Genomic DNA, 27105 nt, shown 5'->3' with positions numbered 1-27105 from the left:
GTAAGTACGCATCTCTGGAAAGGCAGAAAGCGAGAAGGAAAGGCAGAGAAGCCTTCTGGTTATGTCTGTAACTATTCCTTAAAACTTCTGGGTCTTGAGGATCCCTGGGTGGCTCAGTGGTTTAGCGCCTGCCTTTGGCCCAGGCGTGATCCTGGAGTCCCTGGGTCGAGTCCCACGTCGGGCTCCCTGCATGGAGCCTGCTTCTCCCTCTGCCTCTGTCTCTGCCAATCTCTCTTTCTCTCTCTCTCTCTCTCTCCCTCTCTCATGAATAAATAAATAAAAATATGAAAGAAAAAAAAAACCTGCTGGGTCTTGATTCAACTGAAAGAAAAATAATAAACAAGTCTTGTTGCTCTGGGAATTAAATGAAGTAAGAGATTGGTTGCAGCACCTACATCACTAGTAGGTGTGTAATACGACTTCGAGTCCAGGAGGCAGTCAGACAACCTACTGCCCAGGAAGAAACTCAGTTCCCACAATCAAAGAACCGCCCAGCAGGCAGGCTGCCTTCTACCCAGGTCTCCCTGGAGCTGGTGAGAGCCTTCAGGACAAAGGTTCTCTGCATTCTTCCAGTAAGAACTCTCACAGAACGAAGAAGAGAAAGGGAACAAACTGTCCACAAGGGAGGAAAAAACAAAAACCAACACCAGAGTTCAGAATTTCCAAAGCTGGGGCACACATGAGTTCAAAGATAAACCTCACTTCACAGTAGTGCTGTGAATTGCATTAAAAATGTAAAAACTACACCTTTAATAAATAAATGTAAACACTAATATGGGAATAATAACTTAAGAGTAAATGTTTTAAAAAGAAATGAAAACTTTAATTTAGTAGCCAAGGAAGACTTAAAGAAATTAAGCCTAGGGATAGAACATTATTTCCAGTAACGTCGTGGTTGTGGTCCTCCTCCTCCTCCCCCTCCCCGTACCCCTCTCCTCCCTTCTTCCTCCTCTTAGTTCTAGGCAGGGGGAAAGAGTAATGAACAAAATAAAACAGCCCCTATTCTCAGGACATTATAACCCAACAAGAGGAGATACACAGTAATGAGAGATGGTGGCACACAAGAAATACACAGGGCAGAGGGGGGACGTAGGTGGGAGGGAATACTTGAGCAAAGCCCTAACCCTCGGCAAAGAGCATTCCAAGCAGAGGGAACAAGTACAAATGCCCCCAGGACAGCAGCTGGCTGGCATCACACTGGGCTTGGGAGGTCAAGGTACGTTCTGAGTGATGTAAAAGGACAGGCTGGTCTGGGCCAGGAGCGAGAAGGGAGTTGGATCATGAAGCTTCTCTGAAGGCAGAGCTACCAGAACATGCTGAGATTCAATGCGAGGTCTGAGTGAGAGAAAGGACTCAACAACAACGGCAAGGTGGGGAGCATTAAGCAACAGACAAGTGACTTGCGGGATGCTTACGAAGATGGGGAGGACGGTAAGGGCAGCTGTGACTGGGGCCGTCGCAAGTCAGAGTTCAGTCCTGGACACGGTAACCCCAGGGCAATGATACACACATGGGCCATTCAGTGCTTAAAGTCACAAGGAGGGAAATTTCAGCAAGCGAGCAAGTGGCAGAAGAGAGGAGGTACGTGGTCAGACCCTGGAGTCTCCTTCACTCAGCAAAGGAAAGCCGGCCAGTGTTGGAGAGAGGCCCGTGGAGGATGGGTCAGCATCAGGAGTTACAAAATAAAGTCCGCACTGGGCAGCGTGAAGGTCACGGGTGACTCAGGAGAGATTTTGGTAAAGTCAGGAGTTCATGGGACACCTGGGTGGCTCAGCGGTTTAGCGCTTGCCTTTGGCCCAGGGCATGATCCAGGGTGATCCTGGATCCCCTGCAGGGAGCCTGCTTCTCCCTCTGGCTGTGCCTCTGCCTCTCTCTGTCTCTCTCATGAATAAAATAATAAAATACAAAAAAAAAAAAGTCAAGAGTTCAAACTCTTAGGGTAAAAAGCAATGAAAAAGTTGTAAAATTTAACTTTCCTGTTAAACAATTCAAATTGACAGCAGAGTATATATCCAAGCCTCAGTGTTTTTGAAAGAGCTGAAGTTTAGTGCAAGAGCCAGGTGTGGGACAGTGTGCCCTGGTGTCAATGCCTTCGACCTTGAGCTCTTACACTTACCACCTAATCCCTGGAGCATGTTCATCAGGCCCTCAGCTGTACGCAGAGCGCCCCGCAGCCACTCTATCTTCACAAGTACTAGGGACGAGAGACCAGAAGTTGCTCAGACAACATTTCCATAATCTCTAGTCCTGGAGGTGTGGGCGTTTGGGAAAATTATTTGAACATTTGAGCACAGAACGGCCTAGAAGCAAAAACATCAATCAAAAGCTGTGCTGAGAGACGCCTGGGTGGCTCAGGGGTTGAGTGGCTGCCTTCGGCTCAGGGCGTGGTCCTGGAGTTCCAGGACAGAGTCCCACATCCGGCTCCCTTGCAGGGAGCCTGCTTCTCCCCCTGCCTATGTCTGCCTCTCTTTTTGTGTCTCTCTCATGGATGAATAAATAAAATCTTAAAAAAAAAAAAAGTCTGTGCTGCGGAAGACTGGTATGCTCCTGCAGACTTCTTCCCTGAGACAGAATGCTGGAGGTGAAGGCAAATCTTACCTCTAACCCAGCCACCCAAGCACACCAACTGCTACTGGATTCCCCCAAAATATAGTTCATTTTCTTTCTGCTCCTCTACTGTTCCTCATTATCTATTCCATTTCCAAAGCTCCTCTCTTCTAAGACTGGCCACCGAAATCACAGTTTTTGCTTTGTTCTTTAGGCATTTATTTATGGCTAATGGGGAATGACTAAATGTCCACGCCTGTGACATCACTGGAGAGCACTGCAAATGATCCAGGTGGAGGAGGAAAACCAGCCCCGGTCGGCACTTCCCGAGGAACAGTCACCAACTGCCCATCAGTCTAAACTCAAAAGCAATACCAGATTTCAGCACAGGTAGGCCGTCACCTCGACTGCCCGGTCTAGAAAATACATCCTCCAGATTCCATGACCAGAGCCACAGCATCCGCAGTCCAGTCCTGGTCAAGGAGACGAAGAAGACGACCCCACGGGACGAAGCAGCTAGCGGGGACCAGGCCTCCGTTAATGCCTCTCACAGAGGACCCCGTGACCCAGGAATACCAGCGACATTTTTTAGTATCTAAACGGGCATGAATAGTGCGAAGTCAACAAATGCTTCTTTAGAAGCGTATCACGTCAGCCACGGTCAGTGTCAGTTTGTCCCCGTGGTCTCAGAACAGTCCCATACTTACAGGCCTCTCTTTACTTGAAAATGTACGTAGAGCCCAGACTCTGATAGTAACACACTTACACTGCCGAGAGAGGGGAGCAAACGGAATCACCCGAGGGGGAAGGGCAGGAAGGAAACAGGCCGACACCTTCAGGAAGCAAAGGAAAAAGCCTTTTCGTGGTCCTACAGTGGGCAAGTGATCCTGGCGCTCAGAACATCCGGGTTACCCGGGAGAGCAGCTGACGAGGGCAGCAGGGCTGCAAGCAGTGCTCGGGCCGGAGAAGGCACCGCCGTCAACCTGCCCTCTGGTCAGGACGCGCACACAGCCTCCCCGCGTCAGCCCTCTGGGCCACCCGTGAGTGCTCCCCCTCCCCCTCCCCCCGGCTCCAACGGGGTGTTCTCAGGCCTGCGTCCTGGGGCTCTCGGGGCTCTGGTCTCTTCCACACAAGTCTCTCCCACAGTCTCATCTCTGCCTTGGCTCCCCCCTCTGTCCCTCCCTTCCTCCACAATCGTCCTCCTTGCTGTCCCCTCCTCTCTAGCTGTGAGCCTAGGAACCTTCTACCTGGAAATCCACAAGCACCTTCAAAAGCAAACTCTCTCAACGACAGCTTCCTATTTCCCCCCCAAACCTCATCGACCACATGTACACTTCTTTTTACTTCTGGCTCAGGGTCCTACCATGTGTCCAGGTGGCCAAGAACAGACCTGGGACGGGCCTGGACTTCTTTTCCTCTCAGACACTGCCTCATCGGTCTCCAGGCCCCGGGGCACTTCCTCAGCCACCTCTCCTGCCCCGTGACCAGTGTAGCCTGAGCTCAGGCTTCTGTCTCCCAGGACCACCGGCCAGATAACCCGCCGGCCTCCTGCCTCCAAGCTCACTCACCCTACACTTGCCTGCTCTGCTACCAGGAGGTCTGCTGAGCGGCAAACCTCATCCTACGGTTTCATCTGGAACATTCCTAACTCAGCCAACAAGGCGCTGGTTAACACCTCCAGGTTCCCAGGTCACAAACCGGCTCCTTGGCTCCTGACGCACTAGGACGCACACATAAAGCACGCTACCCTTCAGCCACCGGGTTACGCCTCGAAAATGAACACGCCATCTCAGCGGCTTATGACAACTAAGATTCAGGTCTTTCTCATGACAGCACATCACTGTGTGGGTAGCTGGGCCTGTTCCCATGGTCTTCATTCTGCTATCAGGACAGCAGTGTGGCATGGGGCTTAACGCCTGGACGCAGGCTGGCCCGTGTCACCGACCGGAGCAAGCCACACAGTGAAGCCTAACACTCGGAGAACAGGAAGCAACCCTCGCTCAGGAAGGAGCAGTGGACACCGAGGAACAATGCGCTCCACAGGTCACCCGGCACACACGTGGCACCTCTCCTCCATCTTGGTCCTAAAATTCTTCTGGATTCAGAAGAAACACTTCCTATAGCTCGGTTAACCTTGCTGACCTGCAATGCAGGAAAGCTCTGCTGCCCAGGTCACTCGGGTTGTCCCTCCTCACAGCGCTGACTGCAAACACTGTATCTGCTGAGTTGCGAACGTCTGCTGCCAAAGGCATTCCTGACCAGTGTGCTCTTGCTCATCTTTTCACAATGGGTACCAGATGACCCAAGTCTGCTGAATCAATAATGTTCTCTGCCAGGAATGCCATCCCTTTTACCCATACAGAAAATTCCAGACAATTCTTTACAGAAAATTCCAGACAATTCTTTACCATCTAAGGACTCATCTCGATAGTCTATAAAAGATGTCCCTGGTCCCCACCATCCAAACAGAGCACCTATCATAGTACTGCCATGGTTTTTTCAATCTATCTTCCATACTAGAATGGGAGCTATCTGAGAAAAGAACCATGTGTCCATGAAGTTCTGCAGGCTCAGTACTTGCAGCGACTGGCCCATAAACAATAACTGCTAAATGATTGACCTTGTAAAGGAGACAGAGAAGGACACATTTACTGAGTGGGAAAGCCAGGATTCAACCTCTGGCCCGAAGTGCAGTCAGCATTGTAGGTTGCCACTTAGGCTCTGCTCTGACGGCACAATGGGGCCATCCATGATGGTCCATCTGCATCCCTTCTTCCTTGGACAGCAGACCATTTCATCCTCTCACCTCTGCAGGCTGTCTCTGATCAAGCCTGAAACACAGCAAGCACTCAATGAATACTGGCCAGAATGAGTGCTGTGCTGACCTAAGAAAAATGCAAAAGGAATGTCGAGATGTCCACAGTTTTAACACGGCAAAGCCACAAAAAAACAAACATAGAAGCAATTTCTCTTATCACCGGGCCTGTGATATAGGTGCATAACTATTCCAAATTTTTTTTTAAGATTTTATTTATTTATTCATGAAAGACACAGAGGAAAGAGAGAGGCAGGGACACAGGCAGAGGGAGAAGCAGACTCCATGCAGGGAACCTGATATGGGACTTGATCCCAGGACTCCAGGATCACACCCCGGGCCAAAAGCAGGCACTAAACCACCAAGCCACCCAAGGATTCCCTATTCCAAATTTTTGCTCACAGAAGTAGAAAAAAGCAAACAATTTTCATAGTATTTTATGTAAAATCTGCAATGGGTCTCAACAATCAAGCTGGTGATATCAATTATATGCATTTGTAACCACATACTAAAGATAAAATATCTAAAAATGTCATTACACTAATAAAATGCAAATATTCCAGAAGCACTGGAAACTTGCTCAGAAGTGTGCAAATCAGAAACAAGTGGCATTTGGTGGCTTAGTTTCCACTTGGTTAAAAAATAATTTCTTACAGTTAAATTATACTTATACTAGGAAACCAGAGCAGGAAAACTTGGCATGGCATGTGGCTAAACACCCTATAACACTAGTTTAGAGACAACCTTAGTTTGCTGCTGTTACAGAATTATATACTAACACATAAATTACATATGTATGTAATGTATACATGCAAATATTACACTCAATTATTCAGAGTCCTCAACTCATAATAGTACACTTGACTTCCCATCTAGAAACTTCCTCCATGTGAGAAAAGACCAGACAAGTGAATTTGTAGGATCTGAGAAGGTCCACTACACTGCCCCCTAAACCCACCATTTCATCTGAAATTCCCCCTTCTAATTTGAGAAAGGCAAATATATGCTCAAGAGATATTAGGTAGAATTGTTAGTAACAATCAAGTTATTATCTCTAGAAAACCGTTGAAATTCAAACATTACCTAGGGGGAAATCGCTAATTAATATGTAAACAAAATGTTACGAAATTAAATTAACTGAACCCCAGCAGTGATGAGAACAAACAAGTTTCATTTGTCCTTTACATGGAAACGTGGACCAGGGAAGGGCTGAGGCGACACTGGAGCTAACTCAAGAAGGAAGCAGAGCGAGAGAGGAAGGGACTACTACAAACTCAAAGGGACAGCCATGCTGTCACCAAAGAGTCTGAACCCTGGGGAGCCTGCCTCTCTCTCCCTCAGGCACAGGAAAGCTATCTACAAAGTTACCAAAATTCCCTCATATCCTTCACTCATACTCAGATTTTTAGTAGTTCCAAGTCTAGTTGCTCCAGTTTAGTTGCATATTTAGAACACAAAATATGGCAAGCACTGTGCTGGCTACAAAACACACAATCATCTGTTACAAAGATAAAAGCTATAACAGAGCTTTAGAAAATCAAGATGATCTATATATCTGTGTATACAATATATAAAAATATACATATATACACACAACATACATTTCCTTAAACCATGCTTGTGATTCTTTCTGAAGATCAAGCTCTAAATTACCCTATTTTTTTTAAGATTTTATTTTTAAGTAATCTCCACACCCAAAACGGACTCGAACTCGCAACCTGGAGATCAAGAGTCACATGCTCTTCTGAGCAACCAGGTGCCCCTAAATTATCCTATTTATAAATTATTTTCCTACAAAATTTCCAAATTTCATTGCAGTGATTTTAAATTTCTGAATTCTACAAACACACTGGTTAGGGTTCAAGCCAACACACAGGTTCATTGCTCCTCAGCTTACTACACCTGTACATCCTTGAGCATATTATTTCATCTCCCTGGGCCTTGGTCTCTTCACCCAAAAATGAGAACAGTAGAAGTACCCACCTCACAGGGTTGCTACAGGAACTAAAAATACATACAAAAACATTTATTAGAAAACAAATTGTTTTAACTTAACTGCGTAATAAAATACAGGTAAGAAATCTTATTGGATGAATAAGGGAATTTGTAAGTATTCAACTAAATCAACTAAAGCTTCTGCTTATTCAAGCAGAGGAGAGGAGTTAGGAGAACTGTAGGATAACACACACAAAGCACCCACGTTTGTATCAGGCATGTGGACATAGCATGCACTCACAGAATGTCCAACCAACCTAGGCAGCTTTTAAGAACTGGATTCCCAACAGACATATGCTTGGTTAAGAAAAACGACTCAGGGATCCCTGGGTGGTGCAGTGGTTTGGCGCCTGCCTTTGGCCCAGGGCGCGATCCTGGAGACCCGGGATCGAGTCCCACGTCAGGCTCCTGGTGCATGGGGCCTGCTTCTCCCTCTGCCTGTGTCTCTGCCTCTCTCTCTCTCTCTCTGTGTAACTATCATAAATAAAAAATAAATAAAAAAAAGAAAAACGACTCAGTACTGACTAAAAATGCAAACAATAAACACATAGAGCCAAACATACACGCACGCTTCAAGCAATTTCCAACTATTCTAAAAGATGTATATTTCTTTCATAAAAGAAAAGTATTTTTAAACGTACAATCTCACTACAGTGAAGTAAACACATAAACTCCTTCTAACTAAGCTTTCAAGAAGATACTTTACAAATAAAACATAAAATAGTATCATAAATGTTTCCTAATGCTTTTCCAGATTTGCTGGTCTTAACTTCACTGTCCCCAATACTCCCAAAGTAACTGTTTCCTGAAAGTAATAAATAACTTTTAGAAACTGAAACCAGAAAATTTGGTATAAAAACATGTCAACTATAGCAAGAACTCAACAAGGCCACCTTTGCCAAACTTGAATTAAAAACACATTTTTAAACACTTGAAGTCCTAAATGTTAAATGTACACTGTCCATGGTACTCTGGGAGAGCTCCTCCTCTTGAATAACCAACCAGCAGCTTAGCTGATCTACAAAGGAACCCTTCACAAACTGGCTTATTCAGCAAATATGATTTCTTATCTGTAATTTTATTACCTTGGTAAGTTAAAATAATATGTTTACTAATAAACACGTTTCATTTGATGCTTAAAAATGGTGTATCAAAATAATTTAGTAATGCTAACTATAAAAAGGAAACAGTCACCAAAAAATTGAAATGAATTTACATCTCGCCATAAATTAATACCACAATATATTTGTTGCAAGACAAGTTGCCAGCAAGTAAAGAAATTCATCTTAAATGTCAATTCAGTAAAATATTCTGTTTTTAGCACATGTTTTTAGAATATATTTTTAGAATATATTTTATAAATTTTTAGATTATGTTTTCTAGAATATATTTACAAATTACTTTGAAGTACTAAGATTCCATATTCTGTATGGCAGGTTTAAGAAACAAGTATTATCTGTCTGTATTTGTCCTTATGTTATGAAATACACTAAAGCTAAGGGAAAATACAACCAAAAAAGCAAAAAGACATCCTCACAGAGTCAACGACTGGCATAATCAGAGTTTACACGTGGGAAGGAGAGCTTGAAAGGACACACAAGTGCCAGAAGATGTGAGCCCGCATCAAACAAAATATCCACCCACCACAACGCTTGCAATACATTAGACAGCATTGTTCTCTAGGCTAGGAATGGACCCACCAGGAGGAGTGGCCTAAGTCTTATCCTGGGTGAATCAGAGTAATAAAATCCATAGGTCACCACTTTAGTGAGGTCGTGGGACAGTATTCTTCAATAACAAAAGTATAAACGCTTGTACCTTATTACTGATAAGTAAAAATTAAGGTATGTGCTTATATAGAAAATAAATATATAACATGCAAAAAAATGAACACTGTTGAAGTCTACTCTTCCATCATATTGAGCCTTATGTTCACATTTTAAATGATATGTATGTTAATTTTAGAGCTATAGTTGGAAAATACCATGAATACAGGCTTTAATACCTACCTTCAAATATAAACCAAAATTCAAATGTAAACCAAAATTCTTAATACCCATCTTAGTATTCTAGGGCAGTAGCTCATAACTATAGTCCAAGAGCCCCTGGGGTTCCCCCTTAGACCTTTCAAAACCAACTGTGAAGTGCAAACTTTCGCACGCTGGTACTTACACAGGAACAGCCTCGCACTGTGCAGGCACATGTATGATGGGCCGAACCAATGCCCGTTAGCACAGATCAAGGCAGCAGCAACAAACTGGACTCAGAGCCAATGAAGTTTTTCACTGCTATGAGTAAACACTTAAAAAACAGAGGTGCTGTTTCACTTAAGAGTATCTTTGATAAAACAGAAAAAATTATGAATTTTATTAAAACTTTTGTTTTAATAAATAAATAAATAATAATTTTAATTAATAAATCTGTGTTCAATAATCTATGTACCACTCTGGGAAACACTTGTACATAGGCTGCGTACCAGTTTGATGGATCTCTCAAGAAAAAGCACTTGTGAACCGCTGAAATTGTAATCAAGCTGAGCCAACTTTTTCATGGAATACCGTTTTTACCTGAAAGAATGACTGACAAGCTACACTTATTCAGGCTTGAGTATCTGGCAGGCATTTTCGCAAACACGAATGAAGCAAGCCTATCCCTTCAAGTGCTGCCTCTGGCACTGCTGCCAGTAATAAAATTTGAGCTTTGATAAGGAAGTAAGACGTTTTGAAAACTTAAGATTTTTCTGATCAGTGGTAATATTAAACAAATGTAGTATTTCGGTATTGTTTAAATAAATGTCCCAACATTTGGAAAATCCACATAACTCAGTGAACCAATATTTTCTGTATAGTCAATGCATGATGGCAAAAACTATGTATGGGTAAAAGATCCACTCAAACAACAAGACAAACTCTAATGTAATAGAACATAAAAAGTATTTTAAAAGATTTTTAAAGAAGAATTAGTAGCAGAAATTAAAATACTTAGGCTCAAATAAAAAACCTTCATATAACTGATTATTTTATTACTAATGTCTCTTAAAAATAATCACCCCCAAAATTACACAAGTTTTTGTCAATACAAAAATTGATTAATGTGAAATGTAATTTAGAAACTCATTAGAGAGCTCATATAAAATCATGGTATATTGTAAACTTACGTAAAATCATGGGGTATTTTACAAGCATTGGTCTAGAAGTCTGGTGCCTTCAGAAATCTACTCAGATAACAATGCCAATAACCACCTAAAAATAACATATTTGAAAGACATCTTCCCAAGTCATAGGCTTTACACAAACCATGTATATAAGTTATGCATTTTTCTTAAAGATTTTATTTATTTATTTATGAGAGACACATAGAGAGAGGCAGAGACAAAGACAGAGGGAGAAGAGGCTCCCTGTGAGGAGCCCGATGCAGGACTCGATCCCAGGACCCCGGGATTACACCCTGAGCCAAAGGTAGATGCTCAACTGCTGAGCTACCCATGCATCCGGAAGTTACACATTTTAAGAATACAATGGTTTTTAATTATTTACTGTGTCCAACTGTGTGCATTTTTTTTTTAAGATTTAATTTATTTGAGGGGGAGGGAGGCAGAAGGAGAGGGACAAGCAGACTCTGCTCCCAGTGCAGAGCCGGAGCCGGGCTCCCATTTCAATCTCAGGACCCTGAGGTCAGGACTGGAGCCGAAACCAAGAGTCAGACACTGAGCCAACAGAGCCACCAAGGCGCCCCAACACTGTGTATATTTTTCCTCCCACTTCATTTTCGCAACTAAACATATGGAACTAGGTTCAAAGCAACAGGAAAAACTGACAATCTGAAGCCTCGGCACCAAAACACTGTGACTAGTAACAGGCACAAAAAGAAATAAGATAGAAATCTTGTTGGTTCTCTTGTAAAAGTCAGGAAATAAAAAGAATAAGTAGGTTACCATGGAAAGTACCATTATTAGCAAACAAGGGTATAAAAAGAAAGTACATTCTTGCAAGGGACAACAATTTAAATTTGCGAAGGGCAAAAGACTAATTTTCCTTAGTAAAACATAAGTGAAATCAAGCAAGAGAGAACAATAAGCTAGAACTCTGAATATAACAAGTGCACTGGACTGCACTTAACCCATAAATACCCAAACAAGACTAACAAATAAGCATTTTTCTCATGGGTCTTAATTTTAGGATTTAAACTCTGTTCTACTACAAAATTCCAGTGGAAGCTCTCAGATAAAGTTTCAGAAAGCAAAGTAAGACTTCTATATTCGAAACAACCTGTCACACAGCATTCACTACAGGTGGGGGCCGAGCTGAACTCAATAGTCACATGCCCTCTTCCTACACATGCTTCTGTGCTACCCAAAAGGAAGACTTTTTTTTTTTTTTTTTTTTTTACACAAAGAAAATATCTGATATTCTGTGAAAAATGGTCTCACCAGTTCAGCCTAGGTCAACCAAGCACTCCAGGCAAGAGTAAATTTAAAGAAGTCTGAGACTTCAGAAACTGAAACAACAAACCATTTACTCAAGTTTGTATTGTTTGCACTTACTGTGAATGGAAACAATTCTAGTTTATCCCTCTTGTCCTGGTATAATCATTACTCACATATGTTCCATATGGTTCACTCTAACTATTATACAGTAACAGCATTTAAAAAGCAACTCTCAACAAGGGGACTATAGAGGGATATCTCAAAATAATAAAGGTCACAAATGACAAACTCACAACTAATACAATACCATCTTTAAATGTGAAAGGCTAAAAGTTTCTCCCCTAAGATCAGGAATAAGACAATGATGCTCACTCTTGCCTTTTTTTTTTTTTTTTTTTTTTAGATTTTATTTATTTGAGAAAGAAAGGGAGAGTGCTTGCTTCAGGCAGCACATATACTAAAAAAAAAAAAGAAAAGAAAGAGAAAGAAAGGGAGAGAGAGAAGGTGAGCACGAGTGGGGTGGGTAGGAGCAGAGGCAGAGAGAGAAGACTCTGGACTGAGTAGGGAGCCATAGGACTGGATCCCAAGACCCTGACTGAGATCATGACCTGAGCTAAAGGCTGACGCTTTACTGACTGAGCCACCCAGGTGCCCCTCACTCTCGCTACTTTTATTCAACATACTATTGGAACCCTACTGGAATAAAAAAAATTCAGTAAAGTTGCAGGATACAAAATTAATACTCAAAAATTCATTGTATTTCTATGGACTAATAATGAACTTCAGAAGGAAAGATTAGGAAAGCATTTCCACGCACAATTGCATCAAAAAGAATAAAATACCTAGGTATAAATTTAACCAAGAAAGTGAAAGACTTGTACACTAAAAATGATAGACACTGAAAAAATGGAAGATGACTCAAAACAAATGAAAAGACATAGATAGGGCAGCCGGGGTGGCTCGGCAGTTTAGTGCTGCCTTCAGCCCAGGGCCTGATCCTGGAGTCCCGGGATCGAGTCCCACATTGGGCTCCCCGCATGGAGCCTGCTTCCCCCTCTGCCTGTGTCTCTCCTCTCTCTTTCTCTCTCATTAATAAATAAAATTAAAAAAAAAAAAAAGAAAAGGTATAGATAGACCTTGCTGAGACTAGAAGAATATTCTCCCAAACCATGAGAAGAATACTGTTAAAGCATCCATACTACACAGAGCAATCTGCAGATACAATGCAATCCGCATAATTTTTCACAGAACTAGAACAAATAATTCTTAAATTTGTATGGAACCAGATAAGACCCCAAATAGTCAAAGCAATCTTGAGAAGAACATAACTAGAGGTATCATGCTCCCTGATTTCACACTGTACCTACAAAGCACCAGTAACCAAAACAGGGTGATACTAGCACTAAAACAGATCAATGGGAAAAAACAGAGATTCCGGAAATAAACACATTTATACAGTCAAATAATCTTCAACAAAGAAAGCAAGAATACATAATGTAGAAAAGACCATCTCTTCAATAACTGCTGTAGGGAAAACTGGACAACTATGTAGAAAAAATGAAACTGAACCACTTTCTTAATACCACTTACAAAAATAAACTCAAAATGGATTAAAGACTCATATGAAATGGGAGACTATAAAACTCCTAGAAGAAAACTCAGGCAGTAAGTTCTTGGGCATCAGTCTGAGCAATATCTTTCTGGATCTGTCTCCCCAGGCAAGGGCAACAAAAGCAAAAACTGATGAATAAATCTACATCGAATTAAAAAGCTTCTGCAAAGCAAAGGAAACCATGAAGAAAATGAAAAGGTAACGTATGGAATGAAAGAAAATGCTGGCAAACCACATATCAAATCTACCCAAACAGACAAAGGATTCACACAATGTAATAGAAAAAAAATCAATTAAAAAATGGGCAGAGATTGTGAATTGACATTTTTCCAAGGCGACATCCAGATGGCCAACAAGCACATGAAAAGATGCTCAACATTACTACTCATCAGGGAAACGCAAATCGAAACCACAAGATGATATTACCTTACACCTGTTAGAATAGCAATTATCAAAAAGACAAGAAATGACAAGTGTTGGCGAGGATGCAGAGAGAAGGGAACCCTCCTGCACTATTGGTGGGAATGCAAAATGGTACAGCTACTATGAAAAATAGCATGGAGATTCCTCAAAAAATTAAAACTAGAACTACCCTATGATCCAGCAGTTGCACTTCCGGATATTTACCAAAGAAAATGAAAACACTAATTTGAAAAGATACAGGCACTGCTCTGTTCATTATAGCATTATTTACAATAGCCAAGATATGGAAGCCACTTAGGGGGTCATCAACAGGGGAATGAATAAAGAGGTGGTATACATACACAATGGAATATTACTCAACCATTAAAAAAAAGTGAAATCATGATGCTGACAACATGGACAGCCCTGGAGAGTATTATGCTAAGTGAAATAAGTCAGAGAAAGGCAAATACCATCTGATTTCACTTACGTGAAGTCTAAAAAGCTTAACAAACACCACCCAATAACAACAACAAAACTAGAAACAGATTCATAGATAGATAAAATAATCTGCTAGTTGTCAGAGGAGAGACAGGGTAGGAAGATGGGCAAAAGAGGGGAGGCGGAGTTAAACGCTACACACTCCCAGTTAGAAAATTAGTAAGACACGGAGACATGATGTACAACACAGGCTTTAGTGCATACATCTCATAACTCTGGATGGTGACAGATGGTAGCCAGATTTACCATGGAGACCACTTCCTCATGTATGTAAATGCACACTAATGTACTTCTCTGTTGTACACCTGAAACTCATAATACTAGACAGAGATACACACACACACAGTAGAGCACGCTATGTGCAATCAACCTAAAAACACGATAATGCAAAGAAGTATAACAAAAGTTCACATCATTTTCTGTAAGCCATGCTAATTTTCTTTAACATCAGTTTTGTTTTTTTTTTAGTAAAATACAGAAATTCTGGCTATTTTCCAGTCATAGTAAGCTATGCAATTTCAGTTCCTCTAAGTTCATTCATGACACACTCATAAACTTACAAGTATGAAACTTCAAATTATCCTTATCTTTGGAATCAAGTTATACCAGGAAGATATTTTCCTAGTTTACATAGACTTTTTTTTTTTTTAAAGATGTTATTTATTTATTCATAAGAGACACAGAGAGAGAGAGAGGCAGAAACACAAGCAGAGGGAGAAGCAGGCTCCATGCAGGGAGCCCGATGCGGGACTCAATCCCGGGGCCCCAGGATCATGCCCCAGGCCGATGGCAGACGCTCAACTGCTGAGCCACTCAGGCGTCCCTACATACGAACTATTTTATATATGCTTACTTTCACCTTATAAAGTACATTCACTTTCTAAGTTAAATTATAACAGTTTTGGTCAATCACATGTACCAAAATGATGAGTGAAGCTTTACATTTTTATTGTCACTAGAACCAAACTTCAACCAGATGACCTCAACTAGATCCACCTCCCCAGCCCACTCTCTTTGGCCGTGACATATGACTGGGTAATATTAAGAAAAGTTTCTGCTCATTCATAACTTATGCATAAGGATGGTCCAACTTTGACCGTATGCCCACATCTGCCATCAACTCATGGTACTAACTAGAAGCCCACCAGTGGATTTTCAGGCCCTGAGCCTATCAGTGTCAGCTAACAGACTGGGACACACCCAAAATGGGTTAAAGGGTCTGCGAGATTTGGCAAATTGTTTACTATCAACTCACAAGTGTAAATGTAGGTCAAACAAATTTTCATCTCTCTCCTAAGACAAATGAGTGCATCCTAAATACAATCAGCCAGGAAAATAATAGAAACAGCAAACTTCTGAACAAAAAAAAAAAATCAACAGAATTCACTTAACCTGGAAATAATTTTCAATTAAGAGATCAGTTTAGTTTTATGTTCTATAAACACTACTCAGATCCATTTTGTTTTTAATAAAGGAAAACAGATTTACACCAATGTAACTGCTAGTATTATTCATTAGCATTTTCTGACATTATACCCAAGTTCAAATCTAATAAAAGTGTTTATAAACAAATTAACCTATGCCACCAGAATAGGCAACATCTAGTAATAATGCTTTACATATTACAACTGCTCAATTAAATCCTTAATGGCATAACCTTAAATCGTTTCTCTAGCTTCCCACCAATTTGGTATATACTCTGATCTTCTGTGACTCGTACTTTTTTAAGAATATGAAAGAGCCACTTCTACTACTATGCTATTAACCAAAATCAAAATTTTATAGTTCTAGAAAAGCCTAGTTACAACAGTTATATTCCATTAAGTCTATAAACTGCAGAAATTAAAATTAGTCTTCACTGGCAGAAAGAGGGCAAACTGAAGCCAGTCTAGATGCAGTTTCAATTTAAGATTTGAACACTGTCAGACAAGGGTTTACCTCAGACTGACAGGCTCACACCCATACAAACAAATCTTAACCAGTTATTACAGGAAATAAAGGTTAAAAAAAAAAAGTTACAACCACCATTAAGTTTCAAAGAGAAAAAAAAAAAAAAGACAGAGATGCCTATAAATACAACTGCCTGCATCATTATATATTAATCACTAGAAAAAGGGATCTTGTAAGTATGGATGTTCAATAAAACAACTGTTGTTTTCAAAATAGTTTCCAATATAGTTAAGTCTTATGATAAAGCACAGTTACAGCCTAAGCTATATAGTCTGGACTATAGATTTAGCTATAAATTATGCAACTTACTACTACTTCACCTGAAGACTTCCTACTCCACCTGTGCTGACAAACCAGAAGTTGTTTTATACACACACCTCTGGGTAATATGAATCACCACATTACTTCTCAAGATTCATCAGAATATTAAAATACAACACATTCACCTTTAATACAGTGTATATGGATGGACCTACAAATTCTAGGTTATATTTTCCCATCAACATAAAAAAGAAAATAATGAACTCCGGAAGTTATTTTTTAAAAACTGACTTTAAGAACTCTGGTGAAGCAAAATGGTCAATTAAGAACAGTTCCTGCATTTAGGTGTAACCCTTATACAAAAGAGTAACACATGAAAACAGAAATCTCTAATCACCTAACAGATAACTCCAGCCAGTTCTTAACATGTACGTACTCTACGTTTTGTCAAGAATAAACGTATACAGAAAGAGGTCATATTCAACACCTTTTCCACATAATATTCCTTGAGCACCTACCATGGTGACAGACATAACAATGTTAAAAATAATAAAATTCAAAGCCCTTGCTTTCATGTAATCTCAGAGGGACACAGAAACCAGTGGCTACAATGAATGACAAGACAGAGGACCAGAAACCAAGAGGGGAGCTCTGGGTAGGCAGAGAAGCCCTCTTCCGAGAAAGTAATGGAAGTAAAGTTTAGCAACAAGCATTCTGCCATAATAATTAGAAATTCCTAAAAGAAAGAAAGCCTTAACATTAAGAAAACAACAGGACTAAAAAACTTTAAGAAGCTTTATTGGGAGCTACAGTTTTCCACAGTAACCAACACCTTAATTGAACTTAACATCAATCTCCTAGTGATAAGATATCAACATTAAGTTTAAGTCAACTCTTATGAGTCCAAAAGAATCTAGGACTCAAGTGAGGAAGGACTGAAAAATATGCAATGACAACATATAACTTGCTTTTTCTTTAGAAGCTCTCCTTTTACACATAAACATGAATATGAAAGAAAAAGTAAACTTAACCAGGTTGATTTCATAACATTATTTTCTTAAGAATATAATCCAAAAAGCCAAGTTTACCATCTTACTGAATATAGAAACCACCGAGTTATCAGTGCTTATCAAGACTGCCTGAAATCACCAAACACAAATGATCAACAATTAACGTAGCCATAAAATGATAATAGACACTGATTACTGTGCCCCCCCCAAGATGCAAAGAAAATAAACCACAACGAAGCTCTCCTATACGCATATAAAAGATTATCTAAATACTTAAATATAAGGCTTAAAGTGCAATCCTATAAATCAAATTCTGTGATAAATTTGCTTAACGTTTACTAAAAATAATAAAGGCCCGTATCCCACTTACATTCTTAGAGAAAACTAAGAAAAATCATTTGTGATGGCCAAATAAGGTAAGAATTCATCATCAGACGGTACAAACTTTAAGACACAAGTTTAGGTAAATAAAGCAAACTGAAACCATGAATCTTGAAATATTGGTTTAGAGAATCACTAACATGAAAGTTCACCTACATCATAATGAAAAATACACCCTGTTAAATGGGAAGCTCAACCTGCAAGACCAGAATAAATTTAATAGTATGCCAAGGTTCTCCAGAACACATAGTATTAAGTGTGAACTAGTTCTAGAGAATAAAAAAAAAACTAACATAAATAGCATATATTTTTAAAAATCAACTTATTTCATTTTGCAGAGCTTTCCCACACAATTCTGGAGAATCATTTCTAAAAAGGGACCAAGTGTTGAGTAGGGACGAGAAACTACTAAATGCAATTCATAACCATTTTCAAAACCAGCCCTTCAAATCTGCTTTGCTTCAAGACACATACATACAGCAACTTTTCACCTGCAGGTCAACTATGTAAAAAGCAGCTCTCCAAATGACAGGCCAGTTTTAATACCTCCTACGATCTCTAAGAAAATAGAGAAAAAATTTCAATTGAGCGCCTAAAAATGGAATTTTTTGAAACCAATGAACTATAAAATCTGTTTCTGATTTAGATTTTTTTTTAAATGCCAAGTCAATTCCACATCCCAAAAGAATAAACTGAGTGATCTATTAGTAAATCGAAAAAATATTCCTTTTCTCAACCAGACTTGGGTAATCTCTCTCAAAAAAAAAAAAATTATAAATAGATTCATTCAAACAGAAAAACAAATCAACCACGTATCATGGTTTTGCATCCTCGGTTTTTAAAGCAGAGATAAGAAGGATGAATCCATGATGCTGAAAGACCCCAGAGAGCTCAAAGTACTGCACAGCACCTTGGAGAAGAGGCGCTAACAGTGCAGGCGCCGGCACGGTCCGCACACCCAGTCATGTGCAGGCGAGGACCTCGCTCGAGTGCCCGAGCCGGGTCGCGTGCACCATCCCCAACCCAGGAGGGGCTCCAAGGGGCTGGGCCCACCAGGCAGAAAGCAGCCCCCAACCCGGCCCAGCCCGACGCTGACCTCGCACGTGTGATAAAAAGGGGCTCATGACACCAAAGAGGATGAAACGTGGTGGCGGGGGGGGGGGGGGGGCGGGGGGGGGCAGATTCGGCCCAGAGGGCAGGTGCGCAGGGCTGCGGCTGCCTGGACGCGGGCTGAGCGGGGACCGCTCACAGGTGCGTCCAGGACGCGGGGCCGCACGCCGGGCAGGTGCCTCTGCAGCTCGGGACCCCCGCCCCGTCCGCCACCCGCCCGGCGGCTCGGCCATAAACAACGGCCATTGTCCCGGGCCCAGGGCGAGTGGGATTTCCTCCGGGTCTGGGAGCGCGCCCGGGGCAGGGCAGGGCAGGGCAGGGCAGGGCAGGGCCGGCCGCCCCCGAGGAGGGACGGGGGGCGGGGGGCGGGGGGCGGGGGTGGGGGAGGGGCGGGCGGGGGAGGGGGCCCGGCCTCCGGCCTCCGCCCCGCGGCCCCCTCCCCGCGGCCCCGCCCCGCCCCGCCCCGCCCCCTGCCCCTGCCCCTGCCCCGGTGACCGCGGACGCCCGCGCCGGCCCGGCGGGGGGAGGGGCGCCGCGCTCCGACCCGGCGGCCGCCGACCAGCGGGGGAGGCTCCGAGTCCCGCGAGCTCCGTTCCCGGCGGCGCGGCAGCAAACGCGCACAATGAGAACTTTCCCGGCGCTCACTCTGCACGCGCCCCCCCGCCCCCCCCGAGCGCCGACCCCCGGGAGCCCCCGCGGCGGGGCACAGGCCCGCCCGAGTGACAAAGGTCCGCGCTGCCCCCGCCCGCGCCCCCCGCCCGCGCCCCCGCCCCGCCCCGCCCCCGCCGCGGCCCCGCCCCCGCCGCCCGCCGCCCGCCGCCCGCCGCACAGGTGACCGCGCCGCGCCCCGCCCGAGGGGGGTCGGGGTCCGGGGGGGGCGGGGGGAGCGGGGGGAGCGGGGCGGCCTGCGCACCTCGGTGGGCTGGCTGATCTCGAACAGGTCCAGCCGGTTGGCGTTCCAGTGGTGGATGATGTCGGCCAGCTTCCGCCGCTCCTCGTCGCGGCCGCCCGCCGACATCCTCCCGCCGCCTCGGGCCGCGCCGCGCTCCTGGGCCGCGGGGGTCGGGCCCGCCGGGGGGGGGGGAAGGGAGGGGGCACCGCGCGCGCCCGCAGGTCCGCGGGCCCGGCCGGCCTTCCCGCCGCCGCCGCCGCCGCCTCCCGGGCTCCCGGCTCCGGGCTCCCGGCTCCCGGCTCCCGGCTCCGGGCTCCCGGCCGCGTCCGCCGGCCCGCCCCGCGTCAGCCCCGCCGGCCGGTGTGCGCCCGCCGCCCGCACACGCCGCCCGCGCCCCGCCCCGCCCCGCCCCGCCCCGCCCGCCCGCGGCCCGCCCCCGGCCCGCCCCGCCCCGCCCGCCGTGCGCGCCCCCGCCCCGCGTGCCCGCCCCCGCGCGCCCGCGCCGCCGCACCTCGGGGCCTCCGCTAGGTGCTGCTGCGCCCGCCGCCGGAGGCCGCAGCGCGCCGGGCCTGGGCGGGGCTGGGGGCGGGGGGCAGGTCTGCAGGGGGCTGCGTTCCCCCGGGGAGCTCGGTTCGGAAGGTGCTTGCTGGGGTCGCAGGGGCTGGGTTCCACCCGGGGCAGCTGGGTCCGCAGGGGGCTGGGTGCCGGGGGTGGAGGTCGGTTCGGAAACTGCTGGTCTGCAGGGGGCTGGGTTCCGAAGTGCTTGGTCCCAGCGGTGCCGGGTTTCAGGGGGTGGAGCTGGGTTCCGAAGGTGTTGGGTCTGCAGGGGACTAGGTTCGACCCGGTGGAGCCCGGTTCCGAAGGTGCTGGTTTGCAGGGGACTGGGTTCGACCCGGTCGGGTTAGGTTCGGAAGGTGCTGGGCCCGCAGGGGGCTGGGTTCGGACCCGGGGGGCTTGGCCCTGAGGGGCGGTGCTAGGTCCGGGCGGGGCGGGATGGGCGTGGGCAGCAAGACTGGCGGAGGGAAGAACCGGAGCGCGGGAGTCCGCAGGTGCTGACCTCTGCAGCAGGGCCTGTGCCCCCTAGTCGCCTCGCCTGGGTTCCCGCGGGCGTCTGTGGGTCTCTAAGGCATCCCTTCCAGGGTGATACCCTTTTTGTGGGAGTCCAATCAGAGCGAACCTTTTGGGCGGTCAATTATCATGCTGTGGGCGTGTTTCAAAGATGAGGTTCCTGAAGCCCTCCAGTGTCTGGAGGCAGCCCTGTCCTTGGCTGTCCTGTGTCCTGGGAGTCCCAGCACTGCGGTCCGCCTGCCTCTGCTCTGCGTGCCGGGCTGCCTGGCTCCCTTTGTGCGCATCCACTCAGAGACTACATCTTCTGCCAGACAACTTGTATCTACAGACGCAGGTAGCAGGCTCTGCAAAGTTACAGTAACAGAGGGGAAGAGTCACCGCACCGGCCTTTTTCCTGCAGGGGGAATGCCAGCTCACCTCTCAGTACACGTGGAGGCCTCATTAACTTTGCTAGCAAGGTTTCTCAATTTAAGGTGCTTTCTCTTTAATTGCCCCCTACCTCCCCCCCCCTCAAAAAATTACTTTTTGGCTGCAGACCACATTCCAACAGACTGTTTCCTCCATGCAATGCTCATCCAGGTGAAGTCAGTGTCTTATATTCTCTATCTTTGCGTTGTAACCAAAAGCCTCCATCGTTGGGGAGCCAGAGCTAAGTAATAATGAGAATAGTTATATTTGACAAAGCCTCTTTCTTTTGGTCATTACTCTGTCTTCCAGAATGGAGGTAATTTTTCTCGCCACCAATCAGATTTTTTCTTTTGTAGGCAAGAGGAGAATCCCATCATCCCTGCTGGGCTTTGTCTCCCGCTTTCCTTTTCCACTGCTCTAGTACAGTCCAGCTGCGTACAGAGGCTCTTCGGCGCAGAAGCCTGAGGTGCTGAACCAGTGCCAGGGATGAATGAATCCTTTAGTAGTTCTGTGGCCTTCTTTCTCAAGATTAAAGGGTGGTGATTTGCAGAAAAGCCTATGTGTGTGCAAATGGTACCTTCATGTCCTGGCGTTCTGTTCCTTTCTACCTCTGTATTCTCAAGTTGCTTTTGGTTGTTTTGTTTGTAGTGAACATCACGTGTCAACACGGCTCAGAAGCGTGTCGCTAGGTTCCACATGCCCTGCGAGTCATCAGCCACCGTGTCAGCCAAGTTGCCACTGTAAGAGCTTGATTGCTCATGAAGCTGTTACCAGGAACGACTTCGCTCCTTCTCTCGTAAAGATCTATGCCATTTGCAAAGCTGGTGAGTAGACTGCTGGTGTCCAAAGTAAGTATGCGTGGTATTGCTAGAGAAAATTCAGCATTGCTAGAAAATAAGTACAAGTTCCCTGCAGTATTTTTGTCATAAAACATGGCACACAGGGAATGCCTACAGTATGATGCAGGACACACAGAAGGCTCTTAAACAATGTTATTATTATAGTTTTTCCTAGTCTCATTAAAAATCTCCATTTGTGTTACATGTGAGCGGTAAATTGATATCCAAACTACAATTCATAGTAGATCCCAACCACCATTAGTTTATTGACAAAGGTTTAAAAGCAACCCAGAATCCAAAGAATACCTTTCATTTCTAAATCACGAAGAACTGGTATATGTTTAGGCCATGAAAATGTCCAGGCTGACATTCTTCCACTGTCAGTGTTCAAGGTCTCAAGATAACATACTGATCCCTCTGTTAATTTTGATTCCACATTATACAGATAATTAGACATGATCTTCTATTTTCACTGTACTGCTGAGTACTGATACATTTAAGAAATCAGATTTAAGTGCTACTCAAGAAATGCTGTATAAAAATAAATTCATGTGGGAGTTATTATTCACCCCACCCTATAGACAGAGAAACCAAGATGTGAGACCAGAGATGAGGCTGAAGGTGAACAGAGCGGCAAAAGAAAAAAAATCTTTTTCATCTATACGTCTGTTTTAAAATTTATTTTCCAATTTGTATCTAACTTTTACTTTTCTTTTTTAAAGTGTTTTTTTAGTTATGCTTAAAAAACACAAGAGCTCCTGCTTAAATATGCACTGATCAGCAAATATTTTAAGTATTTCTTGCTAATACTTCAATCTACTTAAAATCTTAGAGTATAATATAATGGGAAGAAATTATGTAATGATAACTTAAAATTCTAGTTAAACTCTGAACTTAAAAGAAGTTTTTTTTTTTTTTTAATATTAGGAAAACCAGGCTCTAAGACCAACCAAATGTAATAAACTTATTCCTGCCCCAGTTTTCACGAACTTTGGAAAATAGAAAATGCCAAGAGAAAGATTAAGAGCCTAATCCATCTTGGAAGAACAAATGGTACAAACATATCAACTATGATTAATGGTCTATAGGTCACTTCTAGCCACCAATAAATTTCATATTTCAGTAAATTAGTTTTGAAATATTTTAATCCGAAAATAGCACCTATCATCTTAAGAGCCCTTTTGCTAGATCTGTTGATTCAGAGGACGGTCTTTAAATAAAACTTCAAGTAAAGGTATATAATAGAGTTACAAAGAGCCAACTTTCCGGGTTAGCCTACCTTCCACCGTAGCCTCGCCAAGTAGAAGTTAATCTAGCTAGTTGTAGAAAGTTAAATAACCAGACTCTTCTTCTGCCTAACCCATGGCCAAGAAGGTCAGTGTTGTCAATTTAATTTTTAAAAAGAGAGAGATTCCAAAGGATTAAGTCTCCAGAAGTAAGTAGGGTACGTGCTACTTTACTGGTGAATGGAGGAATGTGCCTTTAAATTTTTCCTGCATTATATTCCCATGTTCTTGATGGTTAAATTTCAGGTTACCTGTTAGAATTCTCAGGAAACAAGTTTTCACAGAGAAAGCAGAGATACAAAAAGCCCTTAAAATAGGACTTTAATCTTACCAACTCAGACATCAGTGGTTAAATGTGTTTTTTAGCATTTTATAAGTTAAGATAATGCTGCAAAAAAAGATGCCACATCTTAAATAGATAAAGAAGGTATTTACACTGAATGCAAAGGAAATAGACTGTGTGTGTTTGTGTATGTGTGTGTGGAGGTGTCAGGGGGAGAATTACACTGTTTGAACCTGGTCACTCACCCCTAATGTGTTGGAGAATTGCTTCATGTTACCTTAGTTTACCTAAGTAAGGGCCCTTGGTGCCGAGGACCTGTCTTACTGACTCTGCTTCTGTCCCCCACTCCCAGCACCGAGCGCAGCACTGTGCTTTGTGTACAAGGCTGTTTGATGAATAATCGTTGACTGGAGTGGAGGCCCACTGTGGGGTACGGTGCACACCCCACCGCCACGAGCTGTTGCAGTCTGGCCATCACTCAAATGATGAGTCTTTACAAGGGTGGATGCCACAGCACGGAAGCCACAGATGGTTTCTACCCAGGCTTTCACCTTTTCTCTGGATAATAAAAGGTATAGTTCCAGATGGTGGGGCGGGAAGGAGAAGGTATGTTTGCCTCATCCCTACAATAGAAGTCTTGATCTCCTGAGCTGTTTTCACATGACTCCGCCCACTGGCTGCCATTGACTCAACCAAAGCAGAGAGAATGCAAGAGACATTGTGAAAAACAGGTTCTAAAGTGAACTAAGTGTAATAAACCTGACTCCTGCCCCAATTTTCATAGGCTCTGGGAGATAGAAAGTGTCAGGAAAAAGATCAAGAATTTCACAGACCTAAGAAAAAACAAATGGTAAGAATATATCAATCTTTACTCTCTATGTGCCCCTGTCTGTATGATACTTATGTATATACACATATATTTGGTAATTATGTTTTATAAAAATAATATATAAATAAAATGTGTCACAGAATTATATAAACGATATATAACATATGCTGATGTATAGAATGTATATAATTTTGCTAGAACACATATTTTTAAATACAAACTCCCATTAAATTTTATTTCAATAAATAAAAACACAGACCAAATGAAGGGAACGTGGACTATTAAATACTTTACTGGCAGTAAGAAATGGAGAAACCAAGAGAAATAAATATCGAGAAAGGTGCTGTCCATGAGAAACCTGAGAGTAGAATATCTCAGGACTTCTCCTAGGCCTCTCCTTTATCCACTGGCATCTCTGGAAATCAAAAATGCCAAATTATAGGTGCCCGCTTTCGGAAATGCAGTACAACTCAAGCATTTCTGTTTCTTTTTTTCAATGTAGACATTTTTAAAAGTACTGATGTTTGCAAAACCTTGTGAGAAGTGAAAATCTTGGCCTGAGGATTTGGTTAAGACGCTGTTGTTTTGCTCTAGGCACTGGTGCCACACACATGCACCTGCTCTAAATATATACCAATGAGAGATGAAAGACAGAGAAAATATGAACTTAACGGGTACTTGAAACAACCAAACATCACTGAGGATCCACATTGGACCCAAGTGCCCAGATGAGAAGGAGCTGCAGAAGCCATCCTGCTGGACTTGGGGCCCAGAGTTGGTCCCGCGAGGAGATGTGGTCCTGTTTGGTGGTGGGGACTACAGAGCCCAGAGGGAGGGGAGGAAACACAGATCCAGCCTTCTGACCGGGAACTGAGCTAAGCCACACAGTGGTATCTCTGCTTCCTGCCAGGACACTACTCCCTCCAGGATGAGGGAGGACCAGGATGACCACTTGGACCAGGTCAAGGCCTTTGTTAGACAGAAGGAGATGTGAGCAAAGAGGCATTGAGAGAGAGAGTGAGAGAGAGAGATTGAGAGAATCACGACCTAGGATGAGTTGACAACCCCAAAATTCCAAAACACATGCACAAACCAAATGCTAACTGACCATGAAAAGCAGCAATTGAAAGATGAATTCACTCTAGACTAAAATTAACAACTCAGGAAATGACATGTTGGCAAGGGTGTGGAGAGAGGGGAACCCTCTTACACTGCTGGTGGGAATGCAGGCTGGTGCAGCCACTCTGGACAACAGTGTGGAGGGCCCTCAAAAAGTTAAAAATAGAGCTACCCTACAACCCAGCAATTGCAGTACTCAGTATTTATACAGAGGATACAAAAATAGTGATCTGAAGGGGCACATGCACCTCAACATTTATAGCAGCAATGTCTACAATAGCCAAAATATGGAAAGAGCCCAGATTATGTCCATCAACAGATGAATAGATACAGAAGATGTGAGATATACATACACATGCATGTACACACACACATATACACAGTGGAACATTACTCAGCCATAAAAAAAGAATGAAATCTTGCCATTTGCAATAATGTAGATGGAACTAGAAGATATGCTGAGAAAAATAAGTAAGAAAAAGACAAATACCACATGATTTCACTCATGGAATTTAAGAAACAAAACATGAACATAGGGCAAGGGAAGGAAAAATAAAATTAGCTGAAAACAGAGGGAGTCAAACCATAAGAGACTTAACTATAGGAAACAAACAGGGTTGCTGGAGGGAAGGGGGGATAGGGGATGGGATAACTGGGGGATGGGAATTAAGGAAGGCATGTGATGGGATGAGCACTGGGTATTATATGGAACTGATGAGTCACTCAATTCTAGTCCTGAAACTAATGTACACTGTATGTTAACTAAATTGAATTTAAATAAGACATTAAAAAAAAGAAAGATGAATTCACTCCAAATAAAAAAATAATGAAACATTCTGAAAAGAGCTTTAAATAAATATTTAGGAAACTTAAGAAATATATGATGGGATAATACCCATAAAATAGGATAAGAAATTGTGTAATACAGAACTGTCAGACATTATATGGTCTCATTCATTTGGGGAATATAAAAAATAGTGAAAGGGAATAAAGGGGAAAGGAGAAAAAATGAGTGGGAAATATCAGAGAGGGAGACAGAACATGAGAGACTCCTACCTCTGGAAAACTAACAAGGGGTGGTGGAAGGGGAGGTGGTGGAAGGGGGTAGGGGGTGACTGGGTGACGGGCATTGAGGGGAGCACTTGATGGGATGAGCACTGGGTGTTATGCTATATGTTGGCAAATTGAACTCCAATAAAAAAAAAAAGTCAGAAATAAAACAAGCATATATTTTAAAAGAACCAACTAAAATCCTAGAGATGATAAATGTAGCGATTGACATAAACACAATAGAAAGAAGAAACATGCTGAAAAATGCATCTGGAAAGAAGAATGGAAAGATACTTTTTAAAGACAAGAGTCCTATGAGGG

General features: G+C 43.5%; 1 protein-coding gene across 20 annotated transcripts in view; it reads right to left on the bottom strand.

The window, feature by feature from the left end:
• Window positions 1-20238, bottom strand: part of AFDN (afadin, adherens junction formation factor) — a 137650-nt gene extending 117412 nt beyond the window's left edge. For 4 of the 20 annotated variants that reach the window (XM_025422765.3, XM_025422763.3, XM_025422772.3 and 1 more), the window contains exon 1: window positions 19924-20099. In XM_025422765.3, the coding sequence (XP_025278550.3) occupies window positions 19924-20028 (105 nt within the window). In that variant the 5' untranslated portion in view covers window positions 20029-20099. Of the gene's footprint in view, window positions 1-19923 lie in introns of all 20 variants that reach the window. The other 16 variants (XM_025422760.3, XM_025422757.3, XM_025422762.3 and 13 more) reach the window with 11 other exon arrangements.
• Window positions 20239-27105: the final 6867 nt, after the last annotated feature.

Source organism: Canis lupus, chromosome 1, assembly GCF_003254725.2.
Source record: "Canis lupus dingo isolate Sandy chromosome 1, ASM325472v2, whole genome shotgun sequence".
In the NCBI taxonomy this organism is placed as follows: Eukaryota; Metazoa; Chordata; class Mammalia; order Carnivora; family Canidae; genus Canis; species Canis lupus.
The sequence above is the reverse complement of the archived record's forward strand: the minus strand, read 5'-3'. Positions and strand labels throughout refer to the sequence as shown.